At 46.7% G+C, this 15,711-nt stretch overlaps 1 protein-coding gene across 4 annotated transcripts in view; it reads right to left on the reverse strand.

The window, feature by feature from the left end:
• Nucleotides 1-15,711, reverse strand: part of CFAP61 (cilia and flagella associated protein 61) — a 447,743-nt gene that overhangs the window by 302,032 nt on the left and 130,000 nt on the right. For 3 of the 4 annotated variants that reach the window (XM_075339389.1, XM_075339388.1, XM_075339387.1), the window contains exon 11: nucleotides 15,517-15,556. The exons of the other annotated variant lie outside the window; for it this stretch is intronic. In XM_075339389.1, the coding sequence (XP_075195504.1) occupies nucleotides 15,517-15,556 (40 nt within the window). The remainder of the gene's footprint in view (nucleotides 1-15,516; nucleotides 15,557-15,711) is intronic. 4 annotated transcript variants of the gene reach the window in all.

Consider the following 15,711-nt stretch of genomic DNA (forward strand, 5'->3'; position numbering starts at 1 on the left):
ACATAATTCCTCCATCACCTTGCCTTGAAAACATGCACCTTGATCGGAGTGGATCCGCTTCGGGCATCCATACACCCGGATGAAGTCTTGGCAGATGGCCCGTGCCGCTGACTCAGCAGTCTGATCTCTAGTCGGGGTGACTACAGCGAACTTGGAGAAATGGTCGGTCATAACCAAACAGTATTGTAGTCCCCGAGTGGAGTGTCCCACGAGGAGATAATCAATCATCAACAGTTCTAGCGCTTCTTTGGTCTGTATGGTCTGAACGGGTGCCCTTTGTTCGGTGCTTTTAACGAGGTCGCATACTTGACATTGCCGGCAAACCTCTTCCACCACAGACTCCAACCTGGGGCAGTACACGTACTGCTGTAACCATTGGTAGTTCTTTTCAGGTCCAAAGTGAGCGCCAAACTCGTGAGCTTCCTTAGCTACCTCTTGAGCCATTTTTCCGGGGATGACCACCTGCCATCTTGCTTCTATATCTTTTGGCTGTTGTCTCTTACGATATAACACTGATCCTCGAACTTCCAGTCTATCCCACTGGTGTAAGACACTCTTCATCTCGGCGTCCAGGTTAGCCCTTTCTTGTTTGTCTGGCTTCTGCTTCTCAGTTACCCAGTGTTTCATCTGTTGCAGCCCTTCGTCTGCATCTTGAGCACGTCCCCATTCTTCATTGGTTCTCCCCAGGGACCGGGGCAGTGTGCAAGCCTGCCTACTCAACTGGGACGCAACCACCGAGGGCCCAAACTTGCTAAAGTCTGGCGTTTCTTCCTCCTCTAATCGTTCATCGAGATCCCCACTGGGGTCTCCACTGTCACTCTTGACAGCCCATCCACATTTGCGTTTTCGGTAGCAGGGCGATAACAGATGGTAAAGTCAAACTTTGCAAGGCGAGCCACCCACCGTTGTTCCAAGGCTCCCAATTTGGTATTCTCAAGGTGGGCCAGAGGATTATTGTCTGTCCGGACCTGGATCTTGGTTCCTGTCAGGAAGCCAGAAAATTTCTCTGTCATGGCCCACACTAGGGCCAGGAGCTCTAGTCGAAAGGAGCTGTAATTGTGGGGGTTTATTTCGCTGTCCCGCAGGGACCTACTGGCGTAGCCAATGACTCTCTCATGTCCATTTTGCATCTGAGACAATACGGCACCGAGTCCATGAAGGCTACCATCTGTGTACAGCAGGAATGGTCGGTCGAAGTCCGCATAGGCCAGGATCGGGGCTGAAGTAAGGGCATTCTTCAAAGCCTGAAAAGCCTCATCTTGTCTTTGAGCCCAAGAGATGCCCTGGTTCTTCGACACTCCGGCGGTCCCCCTCAGCAGCTCGTTCAAAGGACCCGCCACCTTTGCGAAGTCTTTGACGAACCGGCGGTAATATCCGGCGAGTCCAAGAAATGCCTTGAGTTCCCTCACCGTTCGAGGGACTGGCCACTTCTGAATGGCCGCCACCTTTTCTGTGGAGGGTAGGACTCCATCTTGTGACACTGTGTGGCCCAGGTACTCGATCTCTCTCTTGAAGAGGTGGCATTTTTTGGGCTTCACCTTCAGGTTATGAGCCTGCAGTCTCCCGAGTACCTGTCCAAGCCGGTCAAGGTGTTCTTTGAACGTGGCCGAGAACACGATGATGTCATCCAGATAGATCAGGGTAGCTTCAAAATTTAGGTCTCCCAAGCACTTTTCCATCAACCGTTGAAACGTGCCCGGAGCATTGGAGAGTCCGAAGGGCATCCGGTTAAACTCAAACAATCCCATTGGGAGGATGAACGCGGTCTTGGCTTTGTCTTTTTCCGCCACAGGTACTTGCCAGTACCCGCTTGCTAAATCCAAGGTGGAGAAGTACTTGGCCTTCCCCAAGGCCGTCAAGGATTCTTCGATTCGTGGTAATGGGTACGAGTTGCGAACGGTACAAGCGTTGAGTTTTCTGTAGTCTACACAGAACCGGATGGTTCCATCCTTTTTCTTGACGAGTACCACCGGGGCCGCCCAAGGGCTCTGGCTGCCCTGCACTATTCCTGAATTCAGCATCTGCTTCAGTAACGTCTTTACCTCTTTGTACATCTTGGGAGGGATCTGTCGGTACCGTTCTCGAATCGGGCGAGCTTCCCCGGTCGGTATCTCATGCATGATGGCTTCAGTGCAGCCGAAATCTTCAGCGTGGCGAGCGAATGCAGCCTGGTTCTCCCACAGCATAGCTTCTACTGCTTGCACACGCTCAGGGCCCAGCGAATTCATATCCACTTCCATCTGATCGAGGATGGCCTTTCCACTCCACTCTGGGGATGGCATCTCTTTGGCCCTCGCAGAGACTGCAAGGGTCCACCCCACACCTTCTATCGGCGATAAGGATATCTCTTTATGACTCATTACCTCGCTTTTATGTACGTACACCAGGGCCAGATCCGTCCCTCGAGGCAAGGTGGCCTCACCGGGGCCCACATTCAAGGCTCTGATAGGGACGCGTCCTTGTTGGACCACAGCTACCGTACGAGCTATCATAACTTCTTGGTCCACTCTTTCGGTTGCTACAGGCTGAACAATCACTTCTATCCCATCGAGATTGCGATAGGTTCCCACTGGGAGGTGTAATATACTTTCTCGGCCGGGAGGCAGGATTATAGGTTCCTTCCCAGGAGCCCTGATGACCCCTACCGTCTGATGAGATGGCACACTCTTCTGCGTCCCACAGACGCGGATCAGCCGTTGAAGTGCTTCCTGTGTAGGCTTATGTGTAGTAGCTTGCTTCCAGTATCCGGGTCCCCGTTTGGTGAACATAATCTGATCTAATTCACGTAGGACATTCATCCCCAATATTACAGGTACATCTTCGTTGATGGGCTCGGGGACTAGTAGGATCCCTTTTTTCCCCACTTCTTGCCCACAGATTCGAACATTCATCCACACAACTCCTGTGACCGGGATCGGTTGTTGATTAGCAGCAATCACCCGGATCAGGGTCTCTTTCTCTGGCCTGGCCAGTGTCTGGAAATGTTGATTGAAATATGCTTCTGGCATCATCGTCACTTGTGACCCAGTATCTATCAAGCAATTCACTGGGACACTCTCGAATTCAGCACGTAGGATGGGACAACCAGAGATCAAATGTTCGTTATGATACGGAGCGGCCTCCCTTCTCGCCTCCCCCGCAGAGTGCCGCACTACTGCGGGGGTTGGTAGTTTAACGATGGCTTCCGTTGGCTTTGAGTGTTATTCCGGCACCCCCTGGCAATATGCCCCCGATCTCCACATCCCCAGCAGTGGATGTCTTCTCCTCGCTGGGGAATACCTCGTGCCTCTGGTGGCTGACGAAAGGAAGCCTGCAGCCTCCAGTCCCCCATTGGTAGAGCCGAGGAATTATTGCGTGAGTATGATGGGCCAGGTTGGAAGGAGGAGGATGCAGCTGGGTAGGGATGTTCACCAGACAAGTCCCTCATTCTTTGCTCCATCTGGGTCAGCTTCTCCTGTACGTTGAGAACGGATTTCTGTAAATCTTGCACCACCTGGACCAGTCCCACCTGGCAGTTTGGGTCCACTCTGGAGGTGGCGGTTTGGACGCGCACCACTCCAGATGCGTAACTTTCTTCTTTACTTCGGGCTACTGCTTCTGCTAGGATTTGACAAAAAGTAAGAGCCGAATTCGCTCGGACCCGTTCTGCCAGGGCTCGCCGCAAGGATACGCTATGCAATCCCAGAATAAACTGTTCCCGGTGTATCCGGTCGGTAGAGCCTATGCCGCCGAGTCCATCTGACTCCTTTCTCTGGACCTCCGCTAACACTTCTTGTAGTGCTGTTGCATACTGAGAGATCCCTTCTTCTTCCCGCTGCAGCCTCGAAAACAATTTGGCGTGAAGATGTCCCGCGCTAGCAGTCTCGCCATAGATCTCTTCCAAGAATCCAACTAACTCTTTCAGGGTACTACGGGTGGGTTCTGGTTGTAGACAGACGTTTCTACGTGCTTCTCCCTCTAGGGCAGTCAAAGCGATGTCCACCTCAAGCTCTGGGCCGATGTTATACACTTTCAGGGTGCTCTGCAGCCGGGACACCCAGTCGCACAGTGCCATGTTATTGCCATCGAATTTTGGTAGCACACTAAATATGGTGCCCATTGGAAGTGTCCTTGCAAGGGTTCCACCATTGCCCACAGCACCCCCATTAACATTAGCGTTCCCGCCGTTGCTGTCTGCTGCCTCCATCTTGGTGACCGTACCCTGCTCGCAGCGCCACTTGAAGCGATGGCCGAGAGGACCACCGCAGTGCAGAGTAGGTTACAGTACACAAGACGAGGTGCGAACAACAAGGGTGTATTTATTAACAGGCGGGGAAAGATGTGGAGACGGCAGGTTCAGGCACGGGGTATACAGTGGCAAAATGTGATTTAACAACACTTTTGTATTCTCTAGCTGGTCCGCTCAATAGCACGGTGCTCCAACTATTACAGGTTCAAGAAACACAAAAACAGTCAGGTACAATGCTACTCTACACGTAACCTCTCTGGCCTCTGCTAAACGGGCCACACGGATGCCGTGTTCTACCTACTGAAGCCTACTTTAGCCCCTAGTATGTGCACCATATTCAACTCACAGTGATGCTGGGGACATGGATCCAGTCCCGGGGGCCCCCCAACAACAGTCTCATCCGGAGGTGCGCACTTCTCCTGGGCCGGGTTAAGGAGATCAAAATCTTCTTCTTGCTTCAGATTCCTCGCTTGTTCCCTGTTATCTGCAAGTCTCTCTCTCGATTCAGAAGAAAAACTCCAATCCTCCGAGACACACAGGCTGTGTGTTCCTTCACATGCATCTAAAAGCAAAACAGAAACTCCCTTCTCTTCTTACACTCGAGCTGTCCATTAGCACACTTTTCTGCAGGGGGAGCAGAACATTCCATTACCCCTCAACACGGGGAGGTTTCTGTCTCTTAAAGTGGCAGCGTGTTTCTTATTGTCCATAGCAGTAGCACCCCCCAATAACTGTGTTGTCCGGTTTCTTAATACTAGAATAAAAGCTTTGAAAAGTCTCAAAGTTTAGGTACAACTTAGAGCTGAACCTAAATTTTGTGACTCTGGGAATCTTCACTTCAGTTTCTCCCATCTCTACCAAAATGGGCAAAGCTGTGGCAGGACGAAGCGTGACAAGACAGCTCATCTATTTCATGATGAGATGTGGCTTTTCCTATGCCAAAAATCTCACTTGAGTACCTGACTGGAGGGAGGTTTCTGGCATTACGCGTGTAGGTATGTGACGCTCATCAGATACTCAAGATTGATGAGAAGGCGTCTACCTGTTCATGAATCAAAAGCGTCTGACTGCAGCACGGCCCCTCATCAGGACTGGCAGCACCACCACAGGGTTAAATTGCAACAAAATCATCTAGAGATGATTGCTACATATCTCAAAGAGAGGATTTTAGAAAAATGTTTTTATTCAAGTGTTGTGTTCTGACTTTTTTGAATTTTATCATGTTTCAATATATTTTTGGATTTTAATATTTGGTGCTGGAATATCCTATTTTTCTGTTGCTTCTATTTGAGGACCACGAGCCTCATAATTCCATGTACCTTCGAATTAGACCCTTACCATTTTAACTATGGGTGAAGTGATTTATCTTTTTGTTTTTGTTTTGGTAATTAAATTGGTTGTCCAGTGAAAACAAGTAATCACCTATCCACATAAGGATGTCATACCACTGGTGCTCACACCGATTAGCAGAACAGGGATTTTTTTTTATCCCTGATGGGGGTCTTTTATCCATGTTACAAAATGGCATGGCAGGTTGGACCCCAGACCAATATGTAGGTTCTCTGTGTAATGTACAACAGGACAAGACCTCAGGAAAGAAAGATGCTCTTTGTAACCACTCTACACCCAGGCCAAGAGATGAGGATCCTAGAAAGAGAACCTCCCAGGTGACATTGAGCTAGCAAAGGATGCTGGGAGATTTCAGTGAAGCCTGCAGAATTGTGAATGCAGCTGACCAGATATAACATGCTGTAACTCACAGTAACTTTGACGAGTGCAATGCAAGAAAATGTCACATTGCACTCGGACCAATGTTATGCAATGAGGGAGAGCAAATTGTCAGCTTTTTCTAATCCAGATTCTGGATGAAAGAAAAATTGCAGTATGCAGTAATTGTCAGTGAGAGTTGTGTCACTCACATCTATACAATTCTATGGGGGCGAGCGAAACATCGGACTGCACTTGGATGATATCCGAGTGCAGTGCGATAATCGCATCAGTTGATAATAGAGGAGATGGGGGGATTAATCCCTCCCTCTCCTCTGCAGCTGTGATCCTATCATGTTAAAGAGTCATCAGCTTTCATGATATGTAATTTTAGTACATACTGGTATTCCATGTGATAGAACGATTCCTGGTATCTTCGCTCACATCTTTATATTGTGCCATTCCCGTTAGTCCTGCTGGACATGTGTATATATAAGTGGGTGTTGTCATTCCCCTTGTAAAGAGGGCGTGTCTCTACACAGTTTGCACCCCCAGCTGGTAACACCAAGTTGCCAATGTATTTATAAATAGGAATAACAGAGGAACAACAGAATACCAATTTATATGAAGAAGTATCATTATATGGAATGTAAGTATTTACTTAAAAAGACATGTCAGGAGAGATGACAAGTCCTGCTCAAATTTAAGCTGGTACTGCACAAAAATGGGGTATGTTTGGTGGGGGGTAACAGAAGACTTAAAGGGAATCTGTCACCAGGTTTTTGCTCCCCTATCTGAGAGGAACATAATGTAGGGGCAGAGATCCTGATTCCAGTGATGTGTCACTTACTGAGCTGTTTCCTGTCATTTTGATAAAGCCAATGTTTTCTCTGCTGAAGATCTAACAGTTATACAGAGCTCAAAAATATGCTGGACTATCTGGCAGCATGCCAAGTAGTCTTCTAATAATATTCTACTGTTGATTAATCAGTGATTTTATCAAAACTACACTAAGCCACCCAGTAAGTGAAACACCGCTGGAATCAGGGCCTCTGTCTCTACAATTTGCTCCTCTCAGGTTAGATGGAAAACACCTGGTGACAGATTACCTTTATCTCTAGGCTAGGGCTATACTGCGACATTTGTCATACAACAGTAATTCTCTGAAAAGTTGTGCAACTTGTCTGCTGTTCACGGACTATATTAAAGCTGTAATTTTCCTTTAACCCCTTCACCCCCGGCCACTAAAACACCCTAATGACCGGGCCATTTTTTGCAATTCTGACCAGTGTCACTTTGACAGGTTATAACTCTGGAACGCTTCAACGGATCCTGGCAATTCTGAGATTGTTTTTTCGTGACATATTTTACTTCATGTCAGTGGTAAATTTAGGCCGATATTTTTTGCGTTTATTTGTGAAAATTTAGGAAATTTGGCGAAAATTTTGAAAATTTCGCAATTTTCAAACTTTGAAAATTTATGCCCATAAATCTGAGAAATATGTCACACAAAATAGTTACTAAATAACATTTCCCACTTGTCTACTTTACATCAGCGCAATTTTCGAAACAAATTTTTTTTTCGTTAGGAAGTTAGAAGGGGTCAAAGTTCATCAGCAATTTCTCATTTTTCCAACAAAATTTAGAAAATAATTTTTTTTAGGGACCACATCACATTTGAGGTGACTTTGAGAGGCCGAGGTGACAGAAAATACCCAAAAGTGACCCCATTCTAAAAACTGCACCCCTCACTCTGCTCAAAACCACATCCAAAAAGTTTATTAACCCTTTAGGTGTTTCACAGGAACCAAAGCAATGTGGAAGGAAAAAATGAAAATTTTACTTTTTAACACAAAAATGTTACTTTAGCCATAAAATTTTCATTTTCACAAGGGAGAAAAGAGAAAGTGCACCCTACAATTTATTGTGCATTTTCTCCTGAGTACGCCGATACCCCATATGTGGTAAAAATCAATTGTTTGGGTGCACAGCGGAGCTCGGAAGGGAAGGAGCGCCATTTGAATTTTTGAACGCAAAATTAGCTGCACTCATTAGCGGACGCCATGTCGGGTTTGAAGACCCCCTGAGGTGCCTAAACAATGGAGCTCCCCCACAAGTGACCCCATTTTGGAAACTAGAGCCCTCAAATATTTTTTCTAGATGTTTGATGAGCACTTTGAACACCTGGGGGCTTCACAGAAGTTTATAACGTTGAGCCGTGAAAAGAAAAAAAATTTTTTTTACCACAAAACTGTTGCTTCAACTAGGTAGCTTTTTTTTTCACAAGGGTATTGGGAAAAAATGCACCATAAAATGTATTGTCCATTTTCTCCTGAGTACGCAGATACCTCATATGTGGTGGAAATCAAATGTTTGGACACACGGCAGTGCTTGGAATGCAAGGAGCGCCATTTGAATTTTTGAACGCAAAATTAGCTGCACTAATTAGCGGACGCCATGTCGGGTTTGAAGACCCCCTGAGGTGCCTAAACAATGGAGCTCCCCCACAAGTGACCCCATTTTGGAAACTAGAGCCCTCAAATATTTTTTCTAGATGTTTGATGAGCACTTTGAACACCTGGGGGCTTCACAGAAGTTTATAACGTTGAGCCGTGAAAAGAAAATTTTTTTTTTTTACCACAAAACTGTTGCTTCAACTAGGTAGCTTTTTTTTTCACAAGGGTATTGGGAAAAAATGCAACATAAAATATATTGTCCATTTTCTCCTGAGTACGCAGATACCTCATATGTGGTGGAAATCAAATGTTTGGACACACGGCAGTGCTCGGAATGCAAGGAGCGCCATTTGAATTTTTGAACGCAAAATTAGCTGCACTAATTAGCGGACGCCATGTCGGGTTTGAAGACCCCCTGAGGTGCCTAAACAATGGAGCTCCCCCACAAGTGACCCCATTTTGGAAACTAGAGCCCTCAAATATTTTTTCTAGATGTTTGATGAGCACTTTGAACACCTGGGGGCTTCACAGAAGTTTATAACGTTGAGCCGTGAAAAGAAAAAAAATTTTTTTTTACCACAAAACTGTTGCTTCAACTAGGTAGCTTTTTTTTCACAAGGGTATTGGGAAAAAATGCAACATAAAATATATTGTCCATTTTCTCCTGAGTACGCAGATACCTCATATGTGGTGGAAATCAAATGTTTGGACACACGGCAGTGCTCGGAATGCAAGGAGCGCCATTTGAATTTTTGAACGCAAAATTAGCTGCACTAATTAGCGGACGCCATGTCGGGTTTGAAGACCCCCTGAGGTGCCTAAACAATGGAGCTCCCCCACAAGTGACCCCATTTTGGAAACTAGAGCCCTCAAATATTTTTTCTAGATGTTTGATGAGCACTTTGAACACCTGGGGGCTTCACAGAAGTTTATAACGTTGAGCCGTGAAAAGAAAAAAATTTTTTTTTTACCACAAAACTGTTGCTTCAACTAGGTAGCTTTTTTTTTCACAAGGGTATCGGGAAAAAATGCAACATAAAATGTATTGTCCATTTTCTCCTGAGTACGCAGATACCTCATATGTGGTGGAAATCAAATGTTTGGACACACGGCAGTGCTCGGAAGGCAAGGAGCGCCATTTAAATGCAAAATTAGCTGCACTAATTAGCGGACGCCATGTCGGGTTTGAAGACCCCCTGAGGTGCCTAAACAATGGAGCTCCCCCACAAGTGACCCCATTTTGGAAACTAGAGCCCTCAAATATTTTTTCTAGATGTTTGATGAGCACTTTGAACACCTGGGGGCTTCACAGAAGTTCATAACGTTGAGCCGTGAAAAGAAAAACATTTTTTTTTACCACAAAACTGTTGCTTCAACTAGGTAGCTTTTTTTTTCACAAGGGTATTGGGAAAAAATGCAACATAAAATGTATTGTCCATTTTCTCCTGAGTACGCAGATACCTCATATGTGGTGGAAATCAAATGTTTGGACACACGGCAGTGCTCGGAAGGCAAGGAGCGCCATTTAAATGCAAAATTAGCTGCACTCATTAGCGGACGCCATGTCAGGTTTGAAGACCCCCTGAGGTGCCTAAACAATGGAGCTCCCCCACAAGTGACCCCATTTTGGAAACTAGAGCCCTCAAATAATTTTTCTAGATGTTTGGTGAGCACTTTGAACACCTGGGGGCTTCACAGAAGTTTATAGCGTTGAGCCGTGAAAAGAAAAAAAATTTTTTTTACCACAAAACGGTTGCTTCAATTAGGTAGCTTTTTTTTTCACAAGGGTAACAGGAAAAAATGCACCATAAAATGTATTGTGCATTTTCTCCTGAGTACGCAGATACCTCATATGTGGTGGAAAGTAATTGTTTGGGCGCACGGCGGGGCTCAGAAGAGAAGGAGCGCCATTTGACTTTTCAAACGCACAGACGCAGTGCACTGATCGGCCGCTGCAGGACGCACGGTCGGATGCGATAAAAAAAGCGTCGGGGATACGGAAAAAAAAAGTCACGCCAAAAATTGACCATGGATGCAGATATGTTATGTGCATCCCTGATCAGCGCTCGGCGGGACGCACAGACGGATGCCATACAAAAATTGTCGCGAATACGGAAAAAAGTCACGCCAAAAATTGAGCAGGGATGCCGATCCGTTATCTGCATCCCTGATCAGCGCTCGGCGGGACGCACGGACGGATGCGATACAAAAAGCGTCGCGAATACGGAAAAAAGTCACGCCAAAAATTGAGCAGGGATGCCGATCCGTTATCTGCATCCCTGATCAGCGCTCGGCGGGACGCACGGTCGGACGCGATACAAAAAGCGTCGCGAATACGGAAAAAAGTCACGCCAAAAATTGAGCAGGGATGCCGATCCGTTATCTGCATCCCTGATCAGCGCTCGGCGGGACGCACGGACGGACGCGATACAAAAAGCGTCGCGAATACGGAAAAAAGTCATGCCAAAAACTGACCACGGATGCAGATCCGTTATCTGCATCCCTGATCAGCGCTTGGCGGGACGCACGGACAGATGAAGTGTAAAAATGGACAGGATACAAGAAAAAAAAAAAAAAGTTATACTCACAGTACCAAGAGGATCACTGACCAGAAGAGTTGCAGAGGAACAAGAAGGCAGTGAGATAGACAGCTTTACACCAGCAGCAGGCAGGACGTTGGACAGATCAGCAGAAGGACCCAGCGATGGAGGCAGATGTGATCGGGCCAGTGAAGACCTCGGACGACCCGTGAAGGCAGGTAAGAGGACGTCGGGGGGGTGCAGGGGGGGATGGGGAGAGGGGGGGCAGAGGGGGGGCAGATGGGGGGGGGTTAGAGGGAGAGCAGAGGGGGCGGAGAAGCAAAAGCAGAAGGAAGGAACCTTGGAAGCAGATGACAGAGGAGGCAGGCAGAGCGCGTGGGGAGCAGATCGGGATGCCGGGGGGCAGATCGGGGCGTAGGGGGGCAGATCGGGGCGTAGGGGGGCAGATCTGGGGGGGCACGGGCAGGGGCCTTCACGGGAGCGCGCAGGGGCCTTCACGGGAGCGCGCAGGGGCCATCGCCGGAGCGCAATACTTACCTTTGGAGCTGGCGCGGTGACAGCAGAGGCGGCGTCTGCGGCGGCAGCAGCGGTGGCGTGGTACCAAAAGTACCAGCCACTCCACGCTGCAGCCATGTTGGGGGAGGGTCCCCAGAGCAGTACAGGCCTGGGGAGGGCGGCCACCGGCAGATCAGACCGCCCCACTGCACACTGATTGGAGCGATTGCGCGTCATAGCACGATCGCTCCAATCAGTGCTGCAGGGGCTGGGGGCGGCATGTTTGAGGTCCACCTATGATATGCTGCAGCAGCTGCGGCATCTCATAGCTGGATCTCACAGGATCGCACTAATTCGGGCATTATTTTTGCCGAAATTAGTGCGATCGATGTGGTTGGCGGTTCCGATTTGAACAGCCAATCACATCGATCGTCGATAGGGGGTGGCGATGCCACCCCCCCTGGGGTCAAGCAAAGGTCCCCTGCTGTAAGAAACAGCAGGGGACATCATTTGAAAGCCGTTGCTATGGCCACGGCAATCAAATGAAGTTTAGGCAGTAAAATTACGTCCCTGGTCGTTAAGTCACGTTAAAATAGGACGTAATTTTACTGCCCGCGGTCGTGAAGGGGTTAAATAAACAGGCAAGTTGCAGATAAGTTGCATATCACATGTGACTTCCATTGACATCTATGGCAAGTGTGTTTCATGTGTTTTGCAATCACGGACAGAAAATACAGCACATATGCTAATATTTGCAAATTTGTGTCATAGTCACAACATATCGCAGGACACAATGTGACACCATAGGAAACCATTACATCCAATGCTGCGATTTCAGTGTTGCCGCTTAACCGCAGTCTAAACCTTTGTTACCGTATGATAAAAATAAGCTAATAAAAGAAAAAAAACACATTTATCAGAACACTGCTAAGAGGTACATTACTGAACAGTGCATTTACAGTTTATAATGTAAGATACAGACACCATCTGTCTGAGGACAGTCTACAGCTAATAAAATAGCTGTCTGTGAGGCTGGCCTGAGGCTAGCCATTTACCCAGAGCCGAGACGGGAGCTCCTGATAATTCATTACCAGAACGTCAGTCTTTTCTAGGTTAATAAGTGGAGGAGTTGTGGTAAGATAGGATCAATCTATTACTCTAAACTAGATCTTATCTAAGAACACTTTAGACCTCATTCAGACTCAGGTTTATCATGTATGTGCTCTATGTGTGCCTTTTATGGATAGAACATGCTCTTATAGTCTTTGGAGCTGTTTACATGTACACACGTTTTGTTCTGAAAAATGTGTCTGTAGAAAAATCACGAGGACATTTTGATCAGTCCATGGATCAAAATAACCCATACAAAGCTATTGGTCAATGAAAAAAATGTGGATATTCGGACTTACTATAAAATCCCTTACTTGTGGCCTTCATGGGGAGACAAAGAAACCTTGGTTGTATACTGCTGCCACCAGGAGGCTGATACTAAGAATTACAGCTTAAGAAAAAAAAAAGTTGGCTCCTCCTCAGTAGGCTATACCCGCCTATATAGTTTAGCTTAGTGTCAGTAGGAGGCAGACACAGGTCCGGAGCTCAAGACCCATTTCTGCAAAAGGTGTATCTTTTTATTTTTCCTTTTTCTCTTGTCTTTCAGGTAGGGTAACAGAGCAGAATGGACAGCTCTGTTTTTCCTGACCCAAAAACAGACAAAACAGTTCTGCCAGTGTCAATCAATGGACACAATCGGGCCAATTTCACTTGGGGGTGTACTCACTTTTGTTGCCAGCGGTTTAGACATTAATGGCTGTGTGTTGAGTTATTTATACAGCACAGCAAATTTACACTATAAGACCTAAGACACGCGGCATGAAAATCGGACCGAGTGGAGTGTGATAAAACATCGCATTCCACTCGGACCAATATTAGCCTATGTACCAGCACCCATGAGTGATTATTTTCTCGGCCCCAATCGGACCGAGAAAACAATCGCAGAATGCTTCGACTGTAATGCCAGACTCTTTCTCTCGCACCCATTCAAGTCTATGGGGCGAGAGAAAGATCGCACTGCACTCGCGGTACACCAGTGTACCACGAGTGAAGTACGAAAATGGCAATAGCCGGCTACGGAGGAGAGAGTGAGATAAATCCCACCCTCTCCTCCTTCGTGCCGGTCCGCCCCTCCTCAGCGCTGGCCCGCCCCTCCTCAGTGCCGGTCAGTCCCCCACAGCTGAGGTCCGATCGCATGATCGAACCTCAGTCGCAGTGACACTTGCATGACACTCGGCTCCTGCTAAGCTGCCAGCACGAGCTGAGTGTCATGCGAGGATCGCATTAGTCCCCGTGCGGCCCCGGACTTATACAAGTTGTACACTGACATTGCATCAAAGTGTCATATCTTCAGTGTTGTCCCATGAAAACATATTAAAACATATTTACTAAAAATGGGAGGGGTCTACTCATATGTGTGATATATTGTATTGGCTTAAAATCAATCTGTTTTTTTGCCGTAAAAAAAACAAAACCGCTGATGTCTAAAAGAGGCCCTAAATTGTTATTACACGTGAATTGGCGGCCGTGGGTACAATTGGCGGTTTACCATGAATTACTGAATTTGCCATTTTTTCAAGTTTTCCACCACATTGCTACTAATGACCTATCACTCACATACCGTATGTTATCAATAGCAGATCAGGGGGAGTGGGACAGTCCCCATCAATCATCTGTTTACTCTGCCGGCAGAGGCTGGATGTAAATAGTGTATGGAGCGGAACAGCACTCCTCCATTACACTATATGGTTGCCTATACGGGGTACTACAGAAAAGCTCCCGTTCAAATAATAGGATCTGATCTGCAATTCCTGGCCAATAAAGCGTGTATGGGGTGAGGTTTTATGTCTCATACATTATTTACATCCTACCTCTGTCAAAGCTACAATCAGCTGATTTGTCCAGGTGCTGGGTGTCGAACCTCCAACAATCCAATATATGTCATCGATAGCAATGTGGTGGAAAATCCCTTTAAATTGATTTTTGACATGTATGGTTTGAAGTATATTGGCAATACCATATTTAGTAACAATGTTAACATCGCTGATTATATGTATTGAGTACAGTAGTGATTTCAGTGATTTTGTCTTAAGATCTTTCACATTTACATCTATCAACTTTTCTCACAATTTAGAGTAATTTTCTTATTACAAGTACTCTGGGCAATTAGAATTATGGCTGCTCATTACCATTCCTAGTAAATGGCCATTACATGCTATAATAGCACTGATAATGAAGATCTGAAGAGAGCCTATACATTTTTACAACAAACGTGACATTCTCCATCAGATGAGGCACGGACGCTTTCCCACGTGACAGAGCCTGTGCGCTCTTGTACAGGCTTCTGCCCACAGCTCGGTCATGTACCTAAGGACTAAAGCGGGCTTTACACGCTACAATATCGTTAATGTTTTATCGTCGGGGTCACATCGTTAGTTACGCACATCTGGCTTTATTAACGATATCGCAGTGTGTGACACTTACGTGCGACCTAAAAATATCGCAAAAGCTGCCAAAATCATTTGCCGCGGAGAGGTCGTCCTAAAACAAAAAATCGTTTACGTCTCATTAGCGATGTTGTTCCTCGTTCCTGCGGCAGCACACATCGCTATGTGTGACACCGCAGGAGCAAGGAACATCTCCTTACCTGCCTTCACCAGCAATGCGGAAGGAAGGAGGTGGGCGGGATGTTACGTTCCGCTCATTTCCGCCCCTCCGTTTCTATTAAACGCCTGCCGTGTGACGTCGCTGTGACACCGCACGACCCGCCCCCATAGAAAGGAGGCAGATCGCCAGCCAGAGTGATGTCGCAGGGCAGGTAAGTCCGTGTGACGGGGGTGCGTGATTTTGTGCGCGACGGGCAGCAATATGCCCGTGTCGCACAAACAATGGGGGCGGGTACGCACGCTATCGATATCGGCACTGATATCGCAGCGTGTAAAGCCCCCTTTACACTGGCAGCCTTCAGTATAACTATTTTCTCAGCAATGAGCTGATTTTTTCTTGTTACTAGCTTCATTTATTGAGGAATTATACTTACAGGAAATAGCTGGAAGACATGACTCAAAAAATCAATGGACCTGTATATTACAAAAAGAAACAACAAAAACAAAAGAGTTAGAGAACTCACGCATTGCATCAAGTCAAACCAAGAGGATATTTGATATGATCATGGGGAAAATACTTATGTAAAGAAACAGTGACCGGAAATTCTGTATCTTTTATTTCTGTAAAA

This window comes from Anomaloglossus baeobatrachus, chromosome 3 (genome assembly GCF_048569485.1).
Source record: "Anomaloglossus baeobatrachus isolate aAnoBae1 chromosome 3, aAnoBae1.hap1, whole genome shotgun sequence".
Lineage (NCBI taxonomy): Eukaryota > Metazoa > Chordata > Amphibia > Anura > Aromobatidae > Anomaloglossus > Anomaloglossus baeobatrachus.